The following is a 19203-nucleotide window of genomic DNA, read 5'->3' as shown; positions in this document are numbered from 1 at the left end:
GTTGTCTAGTACTTCCAGGTGTCTAGTCGGAGTCATTTACAGGAAGCCAACTGCCGACACCGAGTACGATAGTCGTATGCTGGAAGGACTATCCCGCTCTATCCGTCTCGGTTTCACACACATCCTGATTCTAGGGGACTTTAATCTCCCTAGAGTCAACTTCGCGGAACACACGTACACTGGAGGCGACAACTCAACTGAAGCTCGGTTCTTCAACCTCATCGATAACTTGGGCTTATATGAAAATGTGAGGTCGGCAACTCGTTGGAGAAACAGTCAGACACCATCGCGCTTAGACTGTGTATTCACTAACGAAGAATTCCTAGTCGACAACCTCTCAATCCTGGCTCCTCTGGGAAAAAGCGATCATGCCGTCATAGCCTTCAGTTTTGTCATCAAAACTAAGCTAAGGTATCCCAACAATAATTTGCGATGGAATTTTAAACGGCTGAATGTGCGAGCTCTACATGACCATCTACAACAGGTGGCTTGGGATGTTCACCCTCAAATCGATGTGGATGGTCATTGGGACTTCTTGCTGCACACGCTCTTACGTGCTACAAACCATTCAGTTCCTCAAACGGTTCCCAAAAGCTTCAAGCCACCTACAGTAATCAAGAACCGTACCCTCCGCCTCCTAAGCCGCAAACGGCACTGTTGGGCGGAATACAAACGAACTAATAACGATGGAGCGTATAGGCAATACAAACATATCAGGAACACATGCACGAAGGCTATAAGAGAAGACAGGCTTCAGTACCAAACAAAGCTTATGGACAAATTCGCCTCTAACCCTAGAAGCCTATTCCGTTATGCAGCCTCTCTTCGTCAAGCCAAAACAGGAGTTTCTCAACTGCTAGGTCCTAACGGCCCGACCAACAACGATGGCGACGCCGCTAACCTTCTGGCGGCCCATTACTCTCAAACATTTCAACCGGCTGATATCAACTTTATTGACGACAGTTTCATCTGCAATTCCACAGGACTTTCTGAAGTGGACCTAAGCGCTGACTTGGTGTTCCGGAAACTGCAGCACTTACGACTTGACACTTCTCCTGGCCCGGATATGGTTCATCCTGCCATACTGAGGGAGGCAGCCTCAATCCTGGCAACGCCGCTTAGCGTGATGTTTTCACACTCGCTTAGCCGAGGCAAACTACCGGAAAATTGGAAGTTGGCTCACATCACACCAATTTTCAAAGGTGGTCGACGCAATGAACCTTCAAGTTACCGGCCGGTAGCTCTTCTGTCGTTACCTTCAAAACTCATGGAGTCCCTGATATGCGACGGTTTAAATGACTACCTACTGTCCTTAAATTTCTTCTCACCCCAACAGCATGGTTTCAGGAAGGGTTACTCTTGTATAACCAACCTGCTGACTGCGGTGGACAGATGGACAAGCATCCTCGATCGCAAGGGAAAGGTTGATGTCATTTACCTTGATTTCTCAAAAGCTTTTGATAAGGTTAACCACTTGTGTCTTATCAACAAGCTCAAACGACTAGGTATCAAACCACCTCTAATCGACTGGCTTACTTCATACCTAAAAAATCGACACTTTAAGGTTAGGGTTAATTTCACTTTATCTCAAGCTATGGAATGTTCTAGTGGGGTCCCCCAGGGCTCAGTACTAGGGCCTCTTCTCTTCTTGATTTACATAAATGATCTTCCTCAACAGGTAACGTCAGACTTATTACTTTTTGCCGACGACGTGAAACTTTGGAGAGAGATACGCAACCAAGACGATATACAGGCTCTTCAAGAGGATCTGACTCGACTTCATAGTTGGGCAGACGATAACGGACTTACCTTTAACACTTCTAAGTGTAAAGTAGTCCATCTGCGACATGTCGCAAACTACAGTTACAACTTAGGAAACTCCTCTCTAGTAGTATCCCAAGTCGAAAAAGATTTAGGAGTCCTGGTGCCCCATGACTTAAAGTCTTACGCTAACTGTGACAAAAATGCCTTCCGAGCAAACCTTGCACTGGTAACGTTGAGGCGCATTTTTGGTCAGTTTGACGGAAGAACTTTCCACACAATCTTCAATAGTTTCATCCGTCCCCATTTAGAGTACGGAAACATAGTACTCCCCCTCACTCCAAAAGGATAAGGTCACTTTGGAGCGTATCCAACGGCGAGCCACGAAATCAGTTCGAGGACTCAAATCTAAGCCTTACGAAGAACGCCTCCGTTCACTAGACCTTTACCCACTAGAATATAGGCGTCTTAGAGGTGATTTATTAATGGCTTATAGTATTCTTAACACTTCTGGACATCCTCTTAAACACCTACTTAAGCTTAGTTCGAACAATAACCTAAGGGGTAACACCCAGAAACTGGAAACACAACATAGCAAGACGGAATGTAGACACAACTTCTACTCCTTAAGAGTTGTCAAAAGCTGGAATTCGCTGCCGGCCGAGCTAGTCCAAGCGACTTCTCAGGAGTCCTTCAAGAGGCAACTTGACCTATTCTTAAGGACCAAGGACAGCATCGCACTATGATTTACCAATTTCTTTTCCTCTTTTATTGTTAACATACCTAGGTTCCTGCCTGGAGGATTTGGTGATCCCCTGCTACTAGACACGGAAGCCTGCTAAGCGAAAGCTTCTTCTATTCCGTCCACAACCACTTGAACCATTTGAACCATTTGGCACGTGTTTCTTGGTAGCGGTGTTCATAGTTAACCTCAACTCGACTCCACGCTACAATTGGTGACCCGTATTTTGGAACACGCCTCAGCTTCTGGTCAAATCTTCCAAAGAAGCCAATTCGGTGAGTCTATGATTTATCTATCCACGTCTGTCGTATATTTTCATATTTAATATATGACGGATAACGATAAGAATAGTATTAATATAATAGACTCCCATTTATGTGTACCGAACTCTTGTTACTTTTTATTCGCGTGACGATGAATTCCACGCTTTATTCGAGAAATTTTCCCCTATTAACTATTCTCCTCGCTGACCCGGCTGCTTGGTACGGAATGCATTCGCATACGCATTAACGTCTACCTCCCAGCATCAAATGGTTAAGTTGAACGGTTTCATTGCCAACTTAAAAGTGCTCTACGAGCACACGAGAGCGACAACTGGTACGAAACCTTATCGCTCGTCCCCTTAGGTATTCGAACGAGCTTGAAGGCAGATATACAATGTTCCGCCTCCGAACTGGTATACGGCACGACATTGCGTCTACCCGGAGAATTCACACCACGGAGCAGACCTAATTTCGGTAAATCAGACTACGTCCATCGACTGTCTGCATTTATGCGAACGCTGTCTCCGGTGTCAACTCGAATACAACATTGACAGGTCGCTCTCTCTCGAGAGTTATCTACCTGTTCACATGTTTTTGTACGAGTAGATTCGGTACGCAAACCTTGGCAACAACCTTACGAAGGCCCTTTTCACGTGATCGCTCGTCACGAAAAGACCTTCAAGGTTGATCGATATGGACGCGTCGAGATCGTCTCAAACCAGCACACGTCGATGACAGTGACCTATCTGGTAACCTGAGATTCAATGCTAGACCTAGCAAACCTACTAGCGGGATCCTCAAACCATCTTCAGGTCCCACGCTAGATACATCTGAGACCTCATTCTCACGTCCCGGTCAACAGCACGCGTTATCTGCACCGTCTACGGACGAGACGATAGTCTCACGTCCAGATCAGCAGACCACGCCGCCTCTGACCTCGGATGAGATTACAGGCTCACGCGATACGAACGAGACTGCCGTCTCACGTTCCGGTCGCCGAGTACGGTTGCCCGTACGCTTCCGCGACTAGTCGCACAGTCAACAACCGATACGGTGTAGTGTTATTCCTATGCTACATGCATGCTACACTCTTCTCTTTTTTGATTTTCTTTTTGTTTCCTGAGCCCACGCCTTCGACCACCTCCGTTTGGTTCCGTCGACTTCAGTCAACTTTGGCGAAAGCTGGACTGGCCACCCATGCTCTTGTCAACGCACTCAGTCGATATTTTGGTTTCGAATGCTTGGCATACGCTTGGTCTCGAACTTGGTCGTTACGGTCGCTTCTGGTCTTTTGGCTCAACGTGGTTTCATCCTACGTCTGCAGCGTTTCTGGTCCGGACCCCTACGAACGCCCTCTTCAGATTCTGGATACAAACCACTCTCGTGTAGCATGCCAACTCAAGCAATACATACAGCACATCGCTCCTGGTACCGTTCTCCGAAAACGACCTTCGTTGGCAACTCGACGATCAACGATCGCTTTCCTGTTCGCCAATTCTTCCGTCCTACAATCGCTCGTCAGCCGATCAGTCCCACGATTTAAACCGCTATTTATCGAAAGTGTTAACCCTTTCTAGCGCGGGGCTCCTGTAGTGACTCACATTTATCACGAGAACACGACTGGTTTAATAAAAACAATTATTATTATAACCAACTGTACCAGTGTTTGTTTTAACGTGCTTTTGTTTGACTGTGCTAATGACAGCTATTTTGTGCTTCCATTCTTGTACTTACACTTCAATTGTAACTTCGCGCGAATTCGGTTACGTTCTGTAACCAAGGTTGTATCCTGGCACGATCTCGGTATCCTTTCGATGCCACGAGATCGCCAGCAAATAAATATCTCGACTTGGTCCATTAATTGCCTTCTGGTATTTGGCTTCTCGGAGATTTTATGGGTTTCTTTGGTTACGTTCAACCTTCGCCTTCTGATTTATTTGGCACGTGTTTCTTGGTAGCGGTGTTCATAGTTAACCTCAACTCGACTCCACGCTACGATGGTACATACTACTTATATCTATCGATATCAGTGGCACATACCACAAAAGTAAATGAAATGTTAGATTTATCAAAAGAGCTTGTAGTGTCGGTCACAATGTTAAGCCCATATACCTATTCTAGCTTCTGGACAGGTCAATCTATTCATTCTTCTTGAGTCACGCTTTGACCTTGTTAATTATCTACTTATCAACCTCGACTGTCTCTATATGAGCGTATGTGTCCCCTTCTTATCCCATTCGTTATATGTCTGTAACCTATTTTTGTGTGACTATAAATATTGACTAACACTTGACTGAATAGAGTTGACTCACAAGCCTTCTCCAACGCGCGTCGTTTCGTTTCGCCCTCTCTTCTTCACTTCCTTTGCTACATCTCTCTGATTATCTGTTCTGATCAATGATTGTAGAAAATATTTGTATTCAAACATCCACTCTCATATTTGACTTATTTAGTTCCGTTATTTACTAACGTGATCTTAGTCGATCATTATATACGAGGAATGACGATATGTATATCTGAACAGCAATTAGAAACAATCTTAACGGAGTCAGATTATACGGGCCACTAAAAGCTAATTCAGTATACTGTTTGGACAGTGTAAAACTTTCTTCTAGTTTCAATTTAGCTTAAGCAGAAACAGGATATTTAAAAAGTGTTGAAAAAAAAACAATTAAAAAGAAAGCCACCAATGTAACTTTAAAGCTGAATGATAAAACTATACAACGACATTGATTTGTCGAACGACTGTTCTGAAAGCTTTGCTAGTGAATAATGAAGAAATTCTACTGAACCTGAGTCATGTTTAGTATCTAGGCCGAAATGTATAATAATCGACTTCAAAATTATCATCACCACCACCACCACTGGCTTTCGATTCTCTTTGATCGTTTTTTAGGTATTCTTGAACGACTTGCTGTATTTTAACTTTGACAACTCATATATTTTTCTTACGAAATGTCATATTCTTCACATTCATTATATTCAAGAGAAAATAATCAAATACCAAAAGTATCCACTTGGAATAAATAATTATAATCTTAAACGAAAACTTCGTGAAATCGCGCGACCATCTTCCATTGTACTGAGGTAGATACCTGTCTCTACCCGACACCGATTAGCTCCACCTGTCATGGCTTCTCACTACAACTCCGAGAATTCCCTCACAAAGCTAATCAATAGTGAGCACATAGTAAATATCAGTGTAGGGTTGTGAAGATTATTAAGCTTTTGATTGAGATTATGAACCGATTGGTGTTAGACCACCATCGGATCCCGTGAGCAGGATCGTGGATGCATACTACTGAGGAGTCGCACCATACGAAGAAACAACCGTCCAGTGCTTCCAGGTCTTCAACGGTGGTTTAACATCCATCAGTTCATGATCTCAATCAAAAACTTAATAATCTCCACAACCCCTATACTGATAAGAAACCTTATTCACACAAAAAGTTGAAAACACAAATCTCTCCATACGTGTCTACCTGTGTATTACAACTTTGTCAATGAATTTTATATTATGTAAACAATACCCCTTGTTTAAATAATGTCTACAACAACTACATACCATATTATATTGGCTTGATGACGCGTTATTTTCAAGATATTGGCCCACACACACACTTAGAAATTTCACTACAGTATTATTTGTTATGCAATTGTTACTTAGATTGAATAATTTAAGCAAAATGAATTCCTGATCGTTAAGGATGATTAGAAGTGAGCATAGACAAGTGTTGGCTTCGAACAGATCACTGCATTATTGTATTTCTCTGATTTTATATTCATATCTAACTGGTTGGTCTATTTGATTGTAAGTAAATTAGTTAGTTACGTAATTAGAATATCAAATCACCATAGCAATTATTTCATTGTGTAATTGTTCAGATTTAGCTTAGTTGAATATAGTCATGGAGACTGGTAGTAGATCAGAGACAGTAATTATTAAGCACTAAGGTTAAAGTATTTGTGTTTACCTAATTGTAAGCCATAGTTGCTGTTAAACATCCAACCATCTCTAAATTGTCACTAATTGATTATGGACCTACTACTTAGTTTCGTATCATTACTTACTTACGCCTTTTACTTCCAATGAAGTATAGGCCGTCGACCAGCCTTCCCAACCCATTCTGTCCTGGGCTTTCCTTTCTAGTTCCATACAATTGTTATTCTTCTCATGTCCGTCTCCCTTTCTCGAAGTAATGTGTTATTTGGTTTTTCTCTTCTCATTGTATTTTGGGGATTCTAAGTGGGGGGTTGCCTTATGACGCAGCTGGGTGCTTTCCTCAACTCCGCCTGTAGCCCTTCTGGGGTTACTGTTGATCCCAAGCCCGGGTATAAAGAAGTAAGATTAGGTGACCTCATCTCGTAGAAAACTAGCTCGCTAAGAAAACGCTAGCCAAAAACAATAATTCAAACCATATAAACTTTGCCCTGGGAGTTAGAAGGTTTTCATTTGAAAGAGTTATGACGCCTCATGGTAAAAGGCCGAGTTTCTTCGGAAGTTACGAAGCTGATGCCCCTTCTAACAACTAGAGTAACCATTACTTTAGATACATGAAATGTTCGTACAATGTGTTTGGTGCTGTTTGACAAAGCAAATAATCCATATGAACCTATGAGTCTCTGAGTCATGATAGATAGAGATGAGCAGAGGACATTATAACAACAGGACGTTTATCTTCATTTTGACTGGCTTCGAAGTTAAAGGAGCAAACATTTCGCAGTGATTTGTTATCAGCCAAACCGATTAGTTTATCGACAAAAGATTATTATGACAGATAAGCAGAAAGTTGTTGATTCAACCTTCACAAAGCGTACAAATCAACAAACCTACTGATTAATCAATGACTTCCACTAGAAGTTGCTCGATCATACTAGCCTCATTAACAATAACAAAAAAGTTTATCTCTTTCTTTATATACAGCAAAGACTAAGCTTCATTTACTCACCGACAAAATTGATGGTAACTATTGATATCTATTGTAAGGTAAGTTATTCTTATGATTTCGGTAATATCAAAGTGATTGAAATAAATATTGATTGGTTCCGTTATTAAGATATTATCACCGAACAAACGTTACTATAACCCAATCGAAAAGAATTATCAATTAGTTTGTACAATATATCAATTTACTCGCTTCATTGAACGCCTACATATGTGGTCGATAGGATTCGATCTGGACTAAGAAGGACCTGATATACATGAAATTAATCACCACTCACTGACCAATCAATTGTAAATACATCTCACTCCGACAGAAGGTCAGTCACGGTCCGGATAGCCCAGTGTTAACGTCTCTGACTGTGAAGCTGGGTGACACGCGACCCAATCCAGTAGGGAACATCAGCTCCATCAAGATTACAGCTACACCTTGCTGATGAGTGCTAAGTAGTACAAAACCTAGGTTCAGGGTTTTATGTTGACTACCTCCAACCACCATCTTATCTCAACATAGTACACTCAATGTCGAGTCATCCAGACTAGTGAGCACATTACAACTTGGTCGATAGGATTTTGTTGTAATGGGTGTGACTGCAGGTTTTGATAAGCAGCGTTTATATCGATCGATTACAGTGACACGTAAAACACGTACGGACGACCTAGAGTCCCGATTGGCCCTGCTTCGCTGTCTAGCCCAGCCAGTTGAGTCCAGAACGCAAGTCACAGCCTCTGAGTTATGAATCGTTATATTTCAAACATACTCTGTTTATATACCAACCAAACAGACCACATCGTACCATAAAAATAGAAAACAACATCTGTACAATATTTAACGAGTGAAATAAATAACGGCCAATAGGGAATGCCCATTTAAGGTCCAAGGACATCATTAGACTTAACATGATAATGATTGGCACATCATTCCTCAGCATCCCTAACAGATTTGATCTTCAATAAGAAGGTTCTGACATACATGACATTGATCATCACCCAGTGATCAATCAACTGTAGATGCACATCTTGCATAGCGAACTCTGTATAAAATATACCAGAAGCCTAATCCAACTGTTTAGTTAGGAATTAATGTGAGGAAAGAAATAGATATGTGGTGACAAACAGCGAATTTCAATTTTATTCTATGTATCATAGGCTTTTGTTTAGTTCATAAATTACTATCATATCCGTTTATATTAAAAAAATCACTGTAAGTTGGACGTGACCTTTGTATTTCATTGTTTTACTCTTATTTCCTAATTGGAAAATAATTGTATCTCTGAGGTGGTGGAGAAGATTTATAGCTCAGATGAGTGATTTTGATGAAATTTTGTTCTTTGACCTGGATGGTTTAGTCGTGGAGTTTTCAACGTTCTTCTGAACGACATTATCTGCACAAACTTCAGGTAGAAATTACACACAGCTTGTCCTGTAGAACTCAATGTTGATTGCCTCTATCCAAGATCTCAACATTTTTCCAGTCGAATGTGTGTCCACAGGTGACCACATGAATTGATGTCCATGTAGGCAAAGATAAAAATGACCTCCGCTTTGTCTGATATGCTGATGATGTCGCTCAGAAGAACGATGAAAGCTCCACGATCAAGCCATCCAGCTCAGAGGACAAAACTCCGTCGAAATTGTATCTTTCCCAGCCTCACTACTTACATACTTACTTACGTCTGCTACTCCTCGCGGTGAAGCATAGGCCAGCCATCATCACTCTCCATCCAACATTGTCCTGGGCAATCCTTTCCGGCTCTTTCCAGTTGTTATTTATCCTTTTCATATATGCATCTATTTCGCGACGTAATATGTTCTTTGACCAGCCTCATTAGTCATATATTTATTCATATGCGTTTTAGACTTAGTACGAATCACGAACAAGTAGGACAGTCTTTCTGCCAAGTCGTCTTTTTCCTCCCTGCTTACCAACCACTGAGATTATAGGCTATTAGTAGGATAGTTTCCTTCTCTCCGCAAAGACATTCAATCAATTATCAGTGTAGGGTTGTGGAGATTATTAAGTTTTTGATTGAGATCATGGATCAATGAATTTTAGACCACCATTGATAACCTGGAAGTACTGAACGGTCGTTTCGTCCTACACTGATAATTACTATGTGCTCACTAGTGATTAGCTTTGTGAGGTAATTCTCCGAGTTCCAGTGAAAAGCCATGACTGGTGGAGCTAATCCGTGTTAGGTAGAGACAGGTATCTACCTCTGACAATTAAAGATGGTCGCACAATTCCGTGAATTGGTTGAAGTTAGGCATTAACACTATTGGATGTCAGTCAGTTCAGTGGTCTAGAGGTTAAGAGTTCGCTTGCAAGACCGAAAGTTCTGGCTTCAAATCCCGCAAGCAGGATCCTGAATGCACACCACCATTGATAAGTCCTATACTAGGACGAAACAATCGTCCAGTGCTCCCAGGTTTTCTTAAAGAGGAACTGGACCTTCACCGGAAGGCAATCAGTCAGGATTAACACAGGTTCATCAACCTACTATCCTTATTACTGATGACTGCATTAGTTTCTCATTATTTCATAAATATTACTCTACAGACTGAAATTATTTCAATATCAGTTTATTCAAATATAAGAAAAAGAAAGATTTCCAATTAGGCAACGTTTGTTATTTGAAAATCCTACAAGATTATTTCCATCATATATGAAGTTATATTGATAAAATTGACTGAATGATTTAAAAAAATGCGGGATATTTTGAAATATCACCATGGTGATTATGATGAGGATAATGATGGTGATGACGATTATGTAATACGAAGATAGTCGTGAATGGATATTTAATCTATGGTCTCTTCACTATCTATAAAACAATCATCAATTTCTGTTATATTAAATAAATCTTCATTCATTTCTTCAATGAAACTACTTTGTAAATAGTTACTAGTTGAATTAATTATTGTACATTGATTATTTTGTATTTTATATTGATCAATATCAGATGATGGTATTATATGTAAACTAATAATAAATCCATAAAATAATGAACCAATTATTGCTCCTATATATGGTCCAATTAATGGTAACCAAAAATAATAATTATTTGCTTTGAATGCTTGAATACCCCAACCTTTTTTCGTGTGGGGGGGGGAGGATGAGTTACCATGGCAATGAAATCGAAGCAAAAAAGAAAGAAAAACAACAGAAAGAAAAGAAAGGTGTTAATGAATCTGGGAAAAAAACCATAACAAATCAAATTCAAACTAAATTGATTAGTAAATATAAAATAAAATGTGGTGTTGTTTTACTTGTATCTTCCCATTGTTATTTAGGACTATAATTGATCAATCCCTTGTTGGCATATGTGCATCTTGCGCTAATTACCTCGATATAGTCTTAAGTCACAAGATTTTTAAGTAAAGATCGATAGTGGCTAGCAGTGGAATCTAGTTTGACACGCGTTTTGTCCTCTTTGGGACTCGTCAGCTGGATATACCTGCATCTCAGAGTTGATGTCCACTGTGGGACTCGAACCAAGTACCTTTCGCTTCAAACATCATCGGTTATCTACTTAGCTATTGAGTGCTGACACCCACCTGTTTATGCAGTGGGGTGAAGTTTAAATTCACTTGGTGTTGTATTACTTGTATCTTTTCAACAGGACGAAACGCGCGTCGTGGATTGCACTGATAGCCACTATCCATCTTTGCTTAAAATGACATCAGTTGTAAATACACCTTAGTCTTGTAGGAATTCGGTTAGAATCCAAATAGTTCAGTGGTAATATCTTAGACTGTGAAATTGAGTAAGGTGGGCATGAATCATACAAGAAACGACAGTCCCTCTAAGGTTGGAAGCACACCATACTAACGAGCTCTAGCTGGTGAAAAATCTATGTCAACCAGGGTTTCTTGTTTACTATATCCAAGCACCGAGGACTTTAATTAAAAAACTAATGATACTGAAATATCACTAACTAATCAACAATTCTGACAAATAGACCCGAAGAGTTTAAGCTATATTCGATATGATGAGTATACAGTTAACATGAAAATAACAATATCAATCTAATTGCTTTCATATTTCAATTGAAGATGTGATGTAGTTCATTTCGATAATATCCCCACTCATACTACACTTCTAGCCATCATTAGTAAACTTTACACAACGTAATTAATATTATCTAACAGATGAAACTCATTTAGATGCTTCGGTTTATTTGGGCTCTCTTTTCGTTATATTGAGGAATCTTCAGACGGATATACTAACAATCCAGTGTTAATGTTTACATCAAAACTAGAGTCCAATGTTTTTTGCATCAAATACCAAACGCTTTATTCATTAAACTACTGAATCCAAATAGCAACTAATTTGCATAATAAGTATAAAATTTAAAACTACATTGGATCAGTTTCAGGGCATGAACAACATCAAAGTTTGAAGCTTAACACATTGAGTTCCAATCTCATTGTGAATAGCAACACTCGGATGTAAGATCATCCAATTGACAAATTTCAAATATTACGTAATACACATCCTGGATTTCACTCTTAACTATAAAATAAATGGTAAGACTGTAATTTATGGACGAGCCAGTCAGATATAAAATAACAGATCTTCGATTTTGGCATAAAATTAATTCATCCACTTGGTTAAATATCATTTTAGCATTATAGCTGATTTCAGCTCGTGATGAAGACCCTAAATCTAATCCCTAACCTTACTCATCATTATTCTAATTTCTCAAATTGGTTTATAATCATTATCTAATCTTAGTTAGTATGTGAACATCCTCATTGTCGTTTTAGCATCACTTAAATGTCGTCCGTAAATTATAGTCTCACCTAACAAGACTAAAATGTATGGAAGTACTAAACAGATATAAAATAACATCTCTTGGATTGATCCACTTGGCTAAATTATCCTAATCATCCATTATAAATCATAATCCTTATTCTTCAACAAACTGGTTTATAATCATTATACAGTCCTAGTTTCCAGATGGATATCCTCAAGATCATTTCAACGTCACACAAAGATCATCTCACCATAGAAACATATATATCTGTATAGTAAAAGAAATATATACATATTACATAATCAATCATTTACCACATAATGATATTGTTATTCTTGCACCTAAATCACTAGCTGGATTTAATCCAATACCAATATTTAATGATAATGATCCAATAATACCAGTGAATAATAATCCAATATAAATTAATTGGAATTCATATGATAAATTATGATTATTATTAATGATTAATATAATCCATGAATAAATTGTATTGGATATAATATAATCTAATAAACATAATTGATGAGATACATTAGGTATATTGACTAATAATGAACCAGTATAATTCATTTCTAATTTACCATATGAATATAATTTAGCATATAATTGTATATTTTCCCAATAAATACAAATGATAATAAATGTACCAAATATTGATCCTAATAATTGTACTATACTATATGGGATAAGATAACGAAATGATAATTTACCAATTAAACAATATGCAAATGTAATCGATGGATTTAATAAACCTGATTGATTACCATGGTTACTACTACTACTATGATTATCATGATCACCACCATCATCACCATCACCACCACCACCACAACCATTAGTTGATATTAATAAACCAATAATTTTAGCTATACCCCAACCTGTTGATATAGATAAATATTGTCCAATATTTTTATCATTTATTGAATGAATATTTGTTTGAATCATAACACCTAAACCAAATATAATAAATATTGTTGTACCAATAAATTCATTAATACAATTACATAATAATGGCCATTTAGTTAAATTAATATAATTTGTTAATTGTTTAATAAATGCATTATAACGTATTTGATAGATTGATTCATTATTATTTGACATAATTACTCTTATGATGATGATGGTGATAATAATAATGATGATGATGATGATGTAGTGACGATTATAGTATGCACAACTTTAATTGTTTTTAACATTTACTTACCTTTTTTTTAAATGGTTATATATATTGATCCAAATTGTAGGTGGGTACATGTGCATACAATACATTATTCTATTCTACATTGGTTTTTTTAAAAAATGGAATTATGTAATCAACATTTATTCTTTATGTGCGAATCTGTAGAAGTTGATTTTATTGACTTCATTACAATATATATATATATATATATATATATATATATATATATATAGTAATGATAGTAATACTACTAATAATAACTCTGCTCACAATTGGTTGATCACTGGATGGTGATCAATATTATGTATGCCAGGTCCTTCTTAGTGAGGATCAACCAAGTTATAGTGTGGTCACTAGTTTAGGTGACTCGAAATTTCGTGCATTATGTTGAGATGATATGATGGTTGGAGGTAGTCAACACGAAACTCTGGGTGACCTAGGTTTCTTGCTACTTAGCACTCGTTAGTAAGATGTACTTGTAATCTTGATGAAACTGATGCACCCTGACGAGTTCGATCCTGTTTCAGTCAGCTTTACAGTCAGAGCCGTTACCAATGGGCTATCGAGGCCGTGGCTGACCTTCTGTAGGAGTGAGATTTATTTACAATTGATTGATTACTATGTGGTGATCAGTATTATATGTGTCAAGTCCTTGTTAGTGTAGGTCGAATCCTAACGATCAAGTTGGTATCGTCTCTGATTGTGAAGCCGGGTGACACAGTACAGGTACACCTTACTGACGGGTGCCGAATAGCACGGAAATAGGGTTGAGAGTTTTCTGTCGACCACCTCCAACCACTATTTTGTTTCAGCTTTACCAAATATAACATAATTCTGCTATGATCTCGCTGATATATTCAAACCTTTTACGACTTTCCTACAAAAATAATTATTTATTGGTTTGCTTATCTAAGTCATTATGTTTTTTTAGGATTTGTGGTACGCTGTTTGATGATGTGTTTTTAATTTATCTTAAGAAGCGACTTTAATTCCATTTTCGGACAATATTGTCGATGAAACCGTAAACATTATGGCCTATTCCACTTTTTATACGCTGTAGATGTTAGATTAATACAGTCATACTGTTAAAAGTCTTCAAATGCACCACATTTGAATCTATGGATCACTAAGTAGCGATATGTTACTAATGGGCGGTTACATTTTATCGTTTAAATTTCCTCTTTTTACTTAAAATACTAATATTATCTGGCGAAACTTGACATTACTTGAGATATATTGAAGTGTTGTGAAAAAATGTCGAATAACAACTAGTTATGAAACAAGTTGGTAAAACAATATTCCCTCTAAAAACTTTTCTTCATATAAAATGTTTGGCGAAAAATATTGCAAAATAATTGTGACTATTTTTACTTATACTCACTTACGCCAGTTACCCATCATGGAGGAGCAGAGGCCACCTGCCAGCATTCCCTATCTGTCCTAGGCACTCCTTCACTAAATTCTACTCAATTTTTCATGTTTGCTTCCAATTTCAGACAGAGTGTCCTTTGCGCTTCCACATGTCCGTTTTCCTTCAAGATTCCAAGTTAGGACTCGCCTCATGATGCAGTTCCATGACTTCCGAAATGTATGTCTCACCCACTTCCAGCGTCTTTCCCTAATTTATTCCTCGTCTAGAAGTTAGTTTAATCTCTTCCACAGTAGGCTGTTGCTGATGATGTCCGGTCAACGATATTATGTGACCATATGTCATTGTCTTCAGTGGGTAGCGTCTTCACGCTGGACGCGGTTGAAATCCACTGGTCACGGATTCTTACTAGAACTTCGGAAACTAGTTATTTAACCTAGTTATAGGTGTTTATATGATATTGCTCGTACTTGGCTAATGAAATTATTAGGCTGATTATACATCCTTAACTGTAAAAGATCAGGGTTAGGATATAAGATCAGTTTTTATACACTGAAACTTTTAATTTTAGCCAATATCATTTGTTATTCTAATTCCAATACTAAATCTACACTGTATTCTTAACCTAAACCTTAGACTTAGTAATAACTCAACCCTAACCTTAGCGAATATTACAACAAAATACTATTGACGATAAAGATTGAGTGATCTCCAGTTAGGTGTTAGCAGTCCAGTTAATAAACATTAAGTTAATGTACATTCTTTCCTCGGAATATTGCCAGCAACTACGGTGTATCTGATTAGGCTCTTTTGTAACTTTACACAGAAAGGTGGTAAACTTTTTATAATCTCGACTGAATAGGTCACGAGACTAATAAGCATACGGATGTGTTAAAACAAATAAAAAAAGTTAATTTGTTGAAATGTCCAGATAGCAAGAACACGTAGCCCAGATATTCAAGTAGGCAGGTTTTTATCAATCCACTGTCTCCTAAGGGACGAATTGTGTTTTACTTAATAAAATAAACTATAATATGATCGGTGATATACATGTTGTTTCAATATGGTTGCATAAACAGTATTTTCGATTTATATACACCCCATGACCATGAAGTCACTTTCATTTTCTTGATTTATTCATCTGCATACATTAACTTCTGGAAACAATCGAAGGTGAAACATATGGCAACATAAGGTTAAGAAGATCAGTGAAAAGAGAACCAGGACAGAGAATGATTGCTGGAGGAACAAAGAAACAATAAAGTCTGAGACGATTGGTTGACATTTTGCAAATGAAGTATTCACTGTATGATTCTCAGATTTTAATAAGCTGTTCTGTAGTTTTGTATTCAAATACATTCGATTGTTACCATTTGTGTTCTCGTCGACTACAATAGGAATTCCAATTTATATAAATAAATGTTCGTTTTTGAATATTTATCCCTTGGATTCTATGCAGATTATTATAGTAACCACCGAACCGGGTGGTTTTCTTAGGGGGTCACACCCAGAGCCTTTGACCTAAAGGTCTAATCCACAAGGCAGTGGAGCATCTTAGGAAGATACAGTCCCATGGTAGCCGAAGACGAACAATCTTTTCATATGCCATTTGTTCTCTCAGGATCCTGGAGCTATTGTACTTCACTAGTTTGGAATCAGGGTTTTCGAACTCCTCTAAGCGGATCCTCCGTACCCACTGACCCGGTTAAAGCACTGGACATTCAATTTTCGTCCTCTTAATTTCGTAAACAACACCTGTGGTGCGAGAAGGCAGTAAGTAGGAATTCCGTGGCGGTGGTTGTATGTACTTGGCCATGTGAGGGCATTACGAGAGATAGAACCAACACACTGCACCCTCGGCATGAAGATACGTTCATTTTCCTGATGCATCCATCTTCATACTTTAAGATGTAGAAAAAACAAACTTTTGTATCTGTTGTAGATGAGGAATGAACATCATTGATAGGTTATCTACAGGATAGATGGTAATAGTTATTAGGCACCAACTATCGTTAACGGACGCATCCTTAAAATTGAAGAAAATATGGAACTCAAAACAACTGTCTCTCAACCAATATCAAAGTCACAATCCTCAATACGAACGTCAACCTAGTCAGTTCTACTGTACAGAGCTGAAACTCGGACAACTATTGCAACCATCATCAAAAAGGTACAAGTATCTACACATAGTTGTCTACGTAAGATACTCAACATCCATTGACCGGATACCATCATCAACAACCCACTGTGAAAGAGAACAAACCAGATTCCAGTTGAATAGAAGATTAGGAAAATACAATGGAAATGGATGGGACATACATGACAGAAATCCGTAACATGGAATCCTGAGTGGAAGTGGAAAAGAGTAAAGCCAAAGAACACATTACGTCGGAAAATAGAAGTATATATGAAAAAGGATGAATAACAACTGGAAAGAGATGGGAAGGATTGCGCAGGATAGAGTTGGATGGGGAGTGCTGATGGTTGACCTATGCTCCTCCACAAGGAGTAACAGGCGTAACTAACTAACTAACCATTACCGTAACCATTAAAAAAGAACACTAAAATTATACCTACAAACGAACCTGTAGAATTATGGTCTACTATAATATTAGTACTGCTCTAATAATAGACCTAATCCTAAAATTGTAGATTTGTCATGGTATAACTGCCTAATCTATAAGATCTTACGCGGAAGTCACGCCATCGACTACACCAACTCACTGTATCGTATCGATTACCAATACATGATGTAGAACAAGGTTAGGCTAGAGAAGGAACAATACATTTAATATGAATAGAAGATATAAGGTAACATTCCGCAAGGACCACGCCTGCATGGCCGAGCCATGCCATCCAATCAACTCCAATTCATCCAATTAACTGTTCCCGCCTTTTCCATCGTTAGGTATTTCTCCGCGTTAAATATTGAATATCTATTTTCCGAGTAGTCTTGTGTTCAGCTTTGAAGATTGTGTGGTTATGGTCTAATGCCACTACAAACCAATCACATAACAGTCCTTGAATTACATAATATATATTACACATTTATTGATTCAGTGGAATAAATATTGACACAAATCTATTATAAATAAACCAATTATCATCAAAAAGAAATTAAGAACACCCCCACATGATTTTTTAATATGATTAATAATAATTCGTATAACACTTGTAGTACAATTTTTATTCACTCATGAAAATGTATAACATTAATCTCCATGACAACTATATCTATTTATTATATAAAATAAAACATAAATTTTCTTTTATTCATAATAAACATTTATTAAATGCTTGTCTTAGTGAATTTATTGGTACATTTATATTAATTACAATTGGATTAAGTAGTATGATACATAATACATTAAAATATAATTTATATTATATCAATATATCAATTGGTTGGTCAATTGCATTATTATTATCACAAATTATAACTCAACCATTAGGTTATAATAGTTTAATGAATCCATCGATTACATTATCATTAGCATTGATTAATAAATTATCATTTCATTATGTAATTCCATTAACAATTATACAATTAATTAGTTCATTATTATCAAGTTTAATGATATATTATATATATTATTATAATTATATTAGTATCCATGACAACATAAAATTGATTATATTAAATCAATTTATAATAACACCTAATGGATCACATTTAATATGTTTTATTGATCGTTTATTATTAACTATCATGACAACAATATTTATTTTATTAATAAGGGATGAAAGAAATGATAAAATACAAAAAAATTATCGATTAATTTATATCATTCTATTTACATCTGGACGAATTACATCCTTATCAATGAATGCTGGTACATCAATTAATCCAATACGTGATTTAGGTCCAAGAATAACAATTGCATTATGTGGTAAGTGAATATTGTTTTTAATAATATGTTGTTTTGTTTTTTGGTTTACTTTGGCTATTCAATCTAATATATGTATTACTTACTTACGTCTGAAGGAGCATAGGCCAACTACCAGCACTCTCCATCCAACTTTGTCCTGGGTGATCCTTTCAAACTTTTTACAGTTGTTATTCGTCCTTTTTCATATCTAATTCTATTTTCTGACGTAATGTGTTCTTTGGCTTTCCTCTTTTCCGCTTCCCTTCAGGATTCCAAGTTAGGTCTTGCTTCGTGATGTAGTTTGATGATTTGCG

At 37.3% G+C, this 19203-nt stretch overlaps 3 protein-coding genes across 5 annotated transcripts in view; 2 read left to right on the top strand and 1 right to left on the bottom strand.

The window, feature by feature from the left end:
* Positions 1-2547: 2547 nt before the first annotated feature.
* MS3_00009682 (uncharacterized protein) lies at positions 2548-4624 on the top strand. The gene has a single exon (XM_051218085.1). It carries the CDS (start codon positions 3708-3710, stop codon positions 4341-4343), a length of 636 nt encoding a protein of 211 aa, XP_051064520.1. The 5' UTR covers positions 2548-3707; the 3' UTR covers positions 4344-4624.
* A 1309-nt stretch (positions 4625-5933) lies between these two features.
* Positions 5934-13826, bottom strand: AQP3_6 (Aquaporin-3; the record flags this gene model as incomplete). 2 transcript variants are annotated; one of them, XM_051218084.1, is made up of 3 exons in its annotated part: positions 5934-10800; positions 12783-13421; positions 13676-13826. In XM_051218084.1, the coding sequence occupies 2 exons, from the start codon at positions 13414-13416 to the stop codon at positions 10511-10513; spliced, it is 924 nt and encodes a 307-aa protein (XP_051064519.1). In that variant the 3' UTR covers positions 5934-10510. The 2 variants fall into 2 exon arrangements, with proteins under 2 accessions (XP_051064519.1, XP_012800456.1); XM_012945002.3 differs by lacking the exon at positions 13676-13826 and having other exon boundaries at positions 12783-13572.
* Positions 13827-18222: 4396 nt separating this feature from the next.
* AQP3_4 (Aquaporin-3) overlaps positions 18223-19203 on the top strand; it is a gene marked incomplete at both ends in the record, with an annotated part of 28329 nt that continues 27348 nt past the window's right edge. Inside the window, 2 exons of one of the 2 annotated variants that reach the window (XM_051218083.1) lie at positions 18223-18543; positions 18759-18910. In XM_051218083.1, coding sequence (XP_051064518.1) covers positions 18542-18543; positions 18759-18910 — 154 coding nt within the window. Of the gene's footprint in view, positions 18911-19203 lie in introns of both variants that reach the window. The other variant, XM_012945001.3, reaches the window with a different exon arrangement.

This window comes from Schistosoma haematobium, chromosome 7 (genome assembly GCF_000699445.3).
Source record: "Schistosoma haematobium chromosome 7, whole genome shotgun sequence".
NCBI classification, from domain to species: Eukaryota; Metazoa; Platyhelminthes; class Trematoda; order Strigeidida; family Schistosomatidae; genus Schistosoma; species Schistosoma haematobium.
The sequence above is the reverse complement of the archived record's forward strand: the minus strand, read 5'-3'. Positions and strand labels throughout refer to the sequence as shown.

What these genes read in the sequence shown, in the direction of transcription:
- MS3_00009682 (XM_051218085.1), top strand. Translation starts at nt 3,708, where the DNA reads ATGAGATTACAGGCTCACGCGATACGAACGAGACTGCCGTCTCACGTT.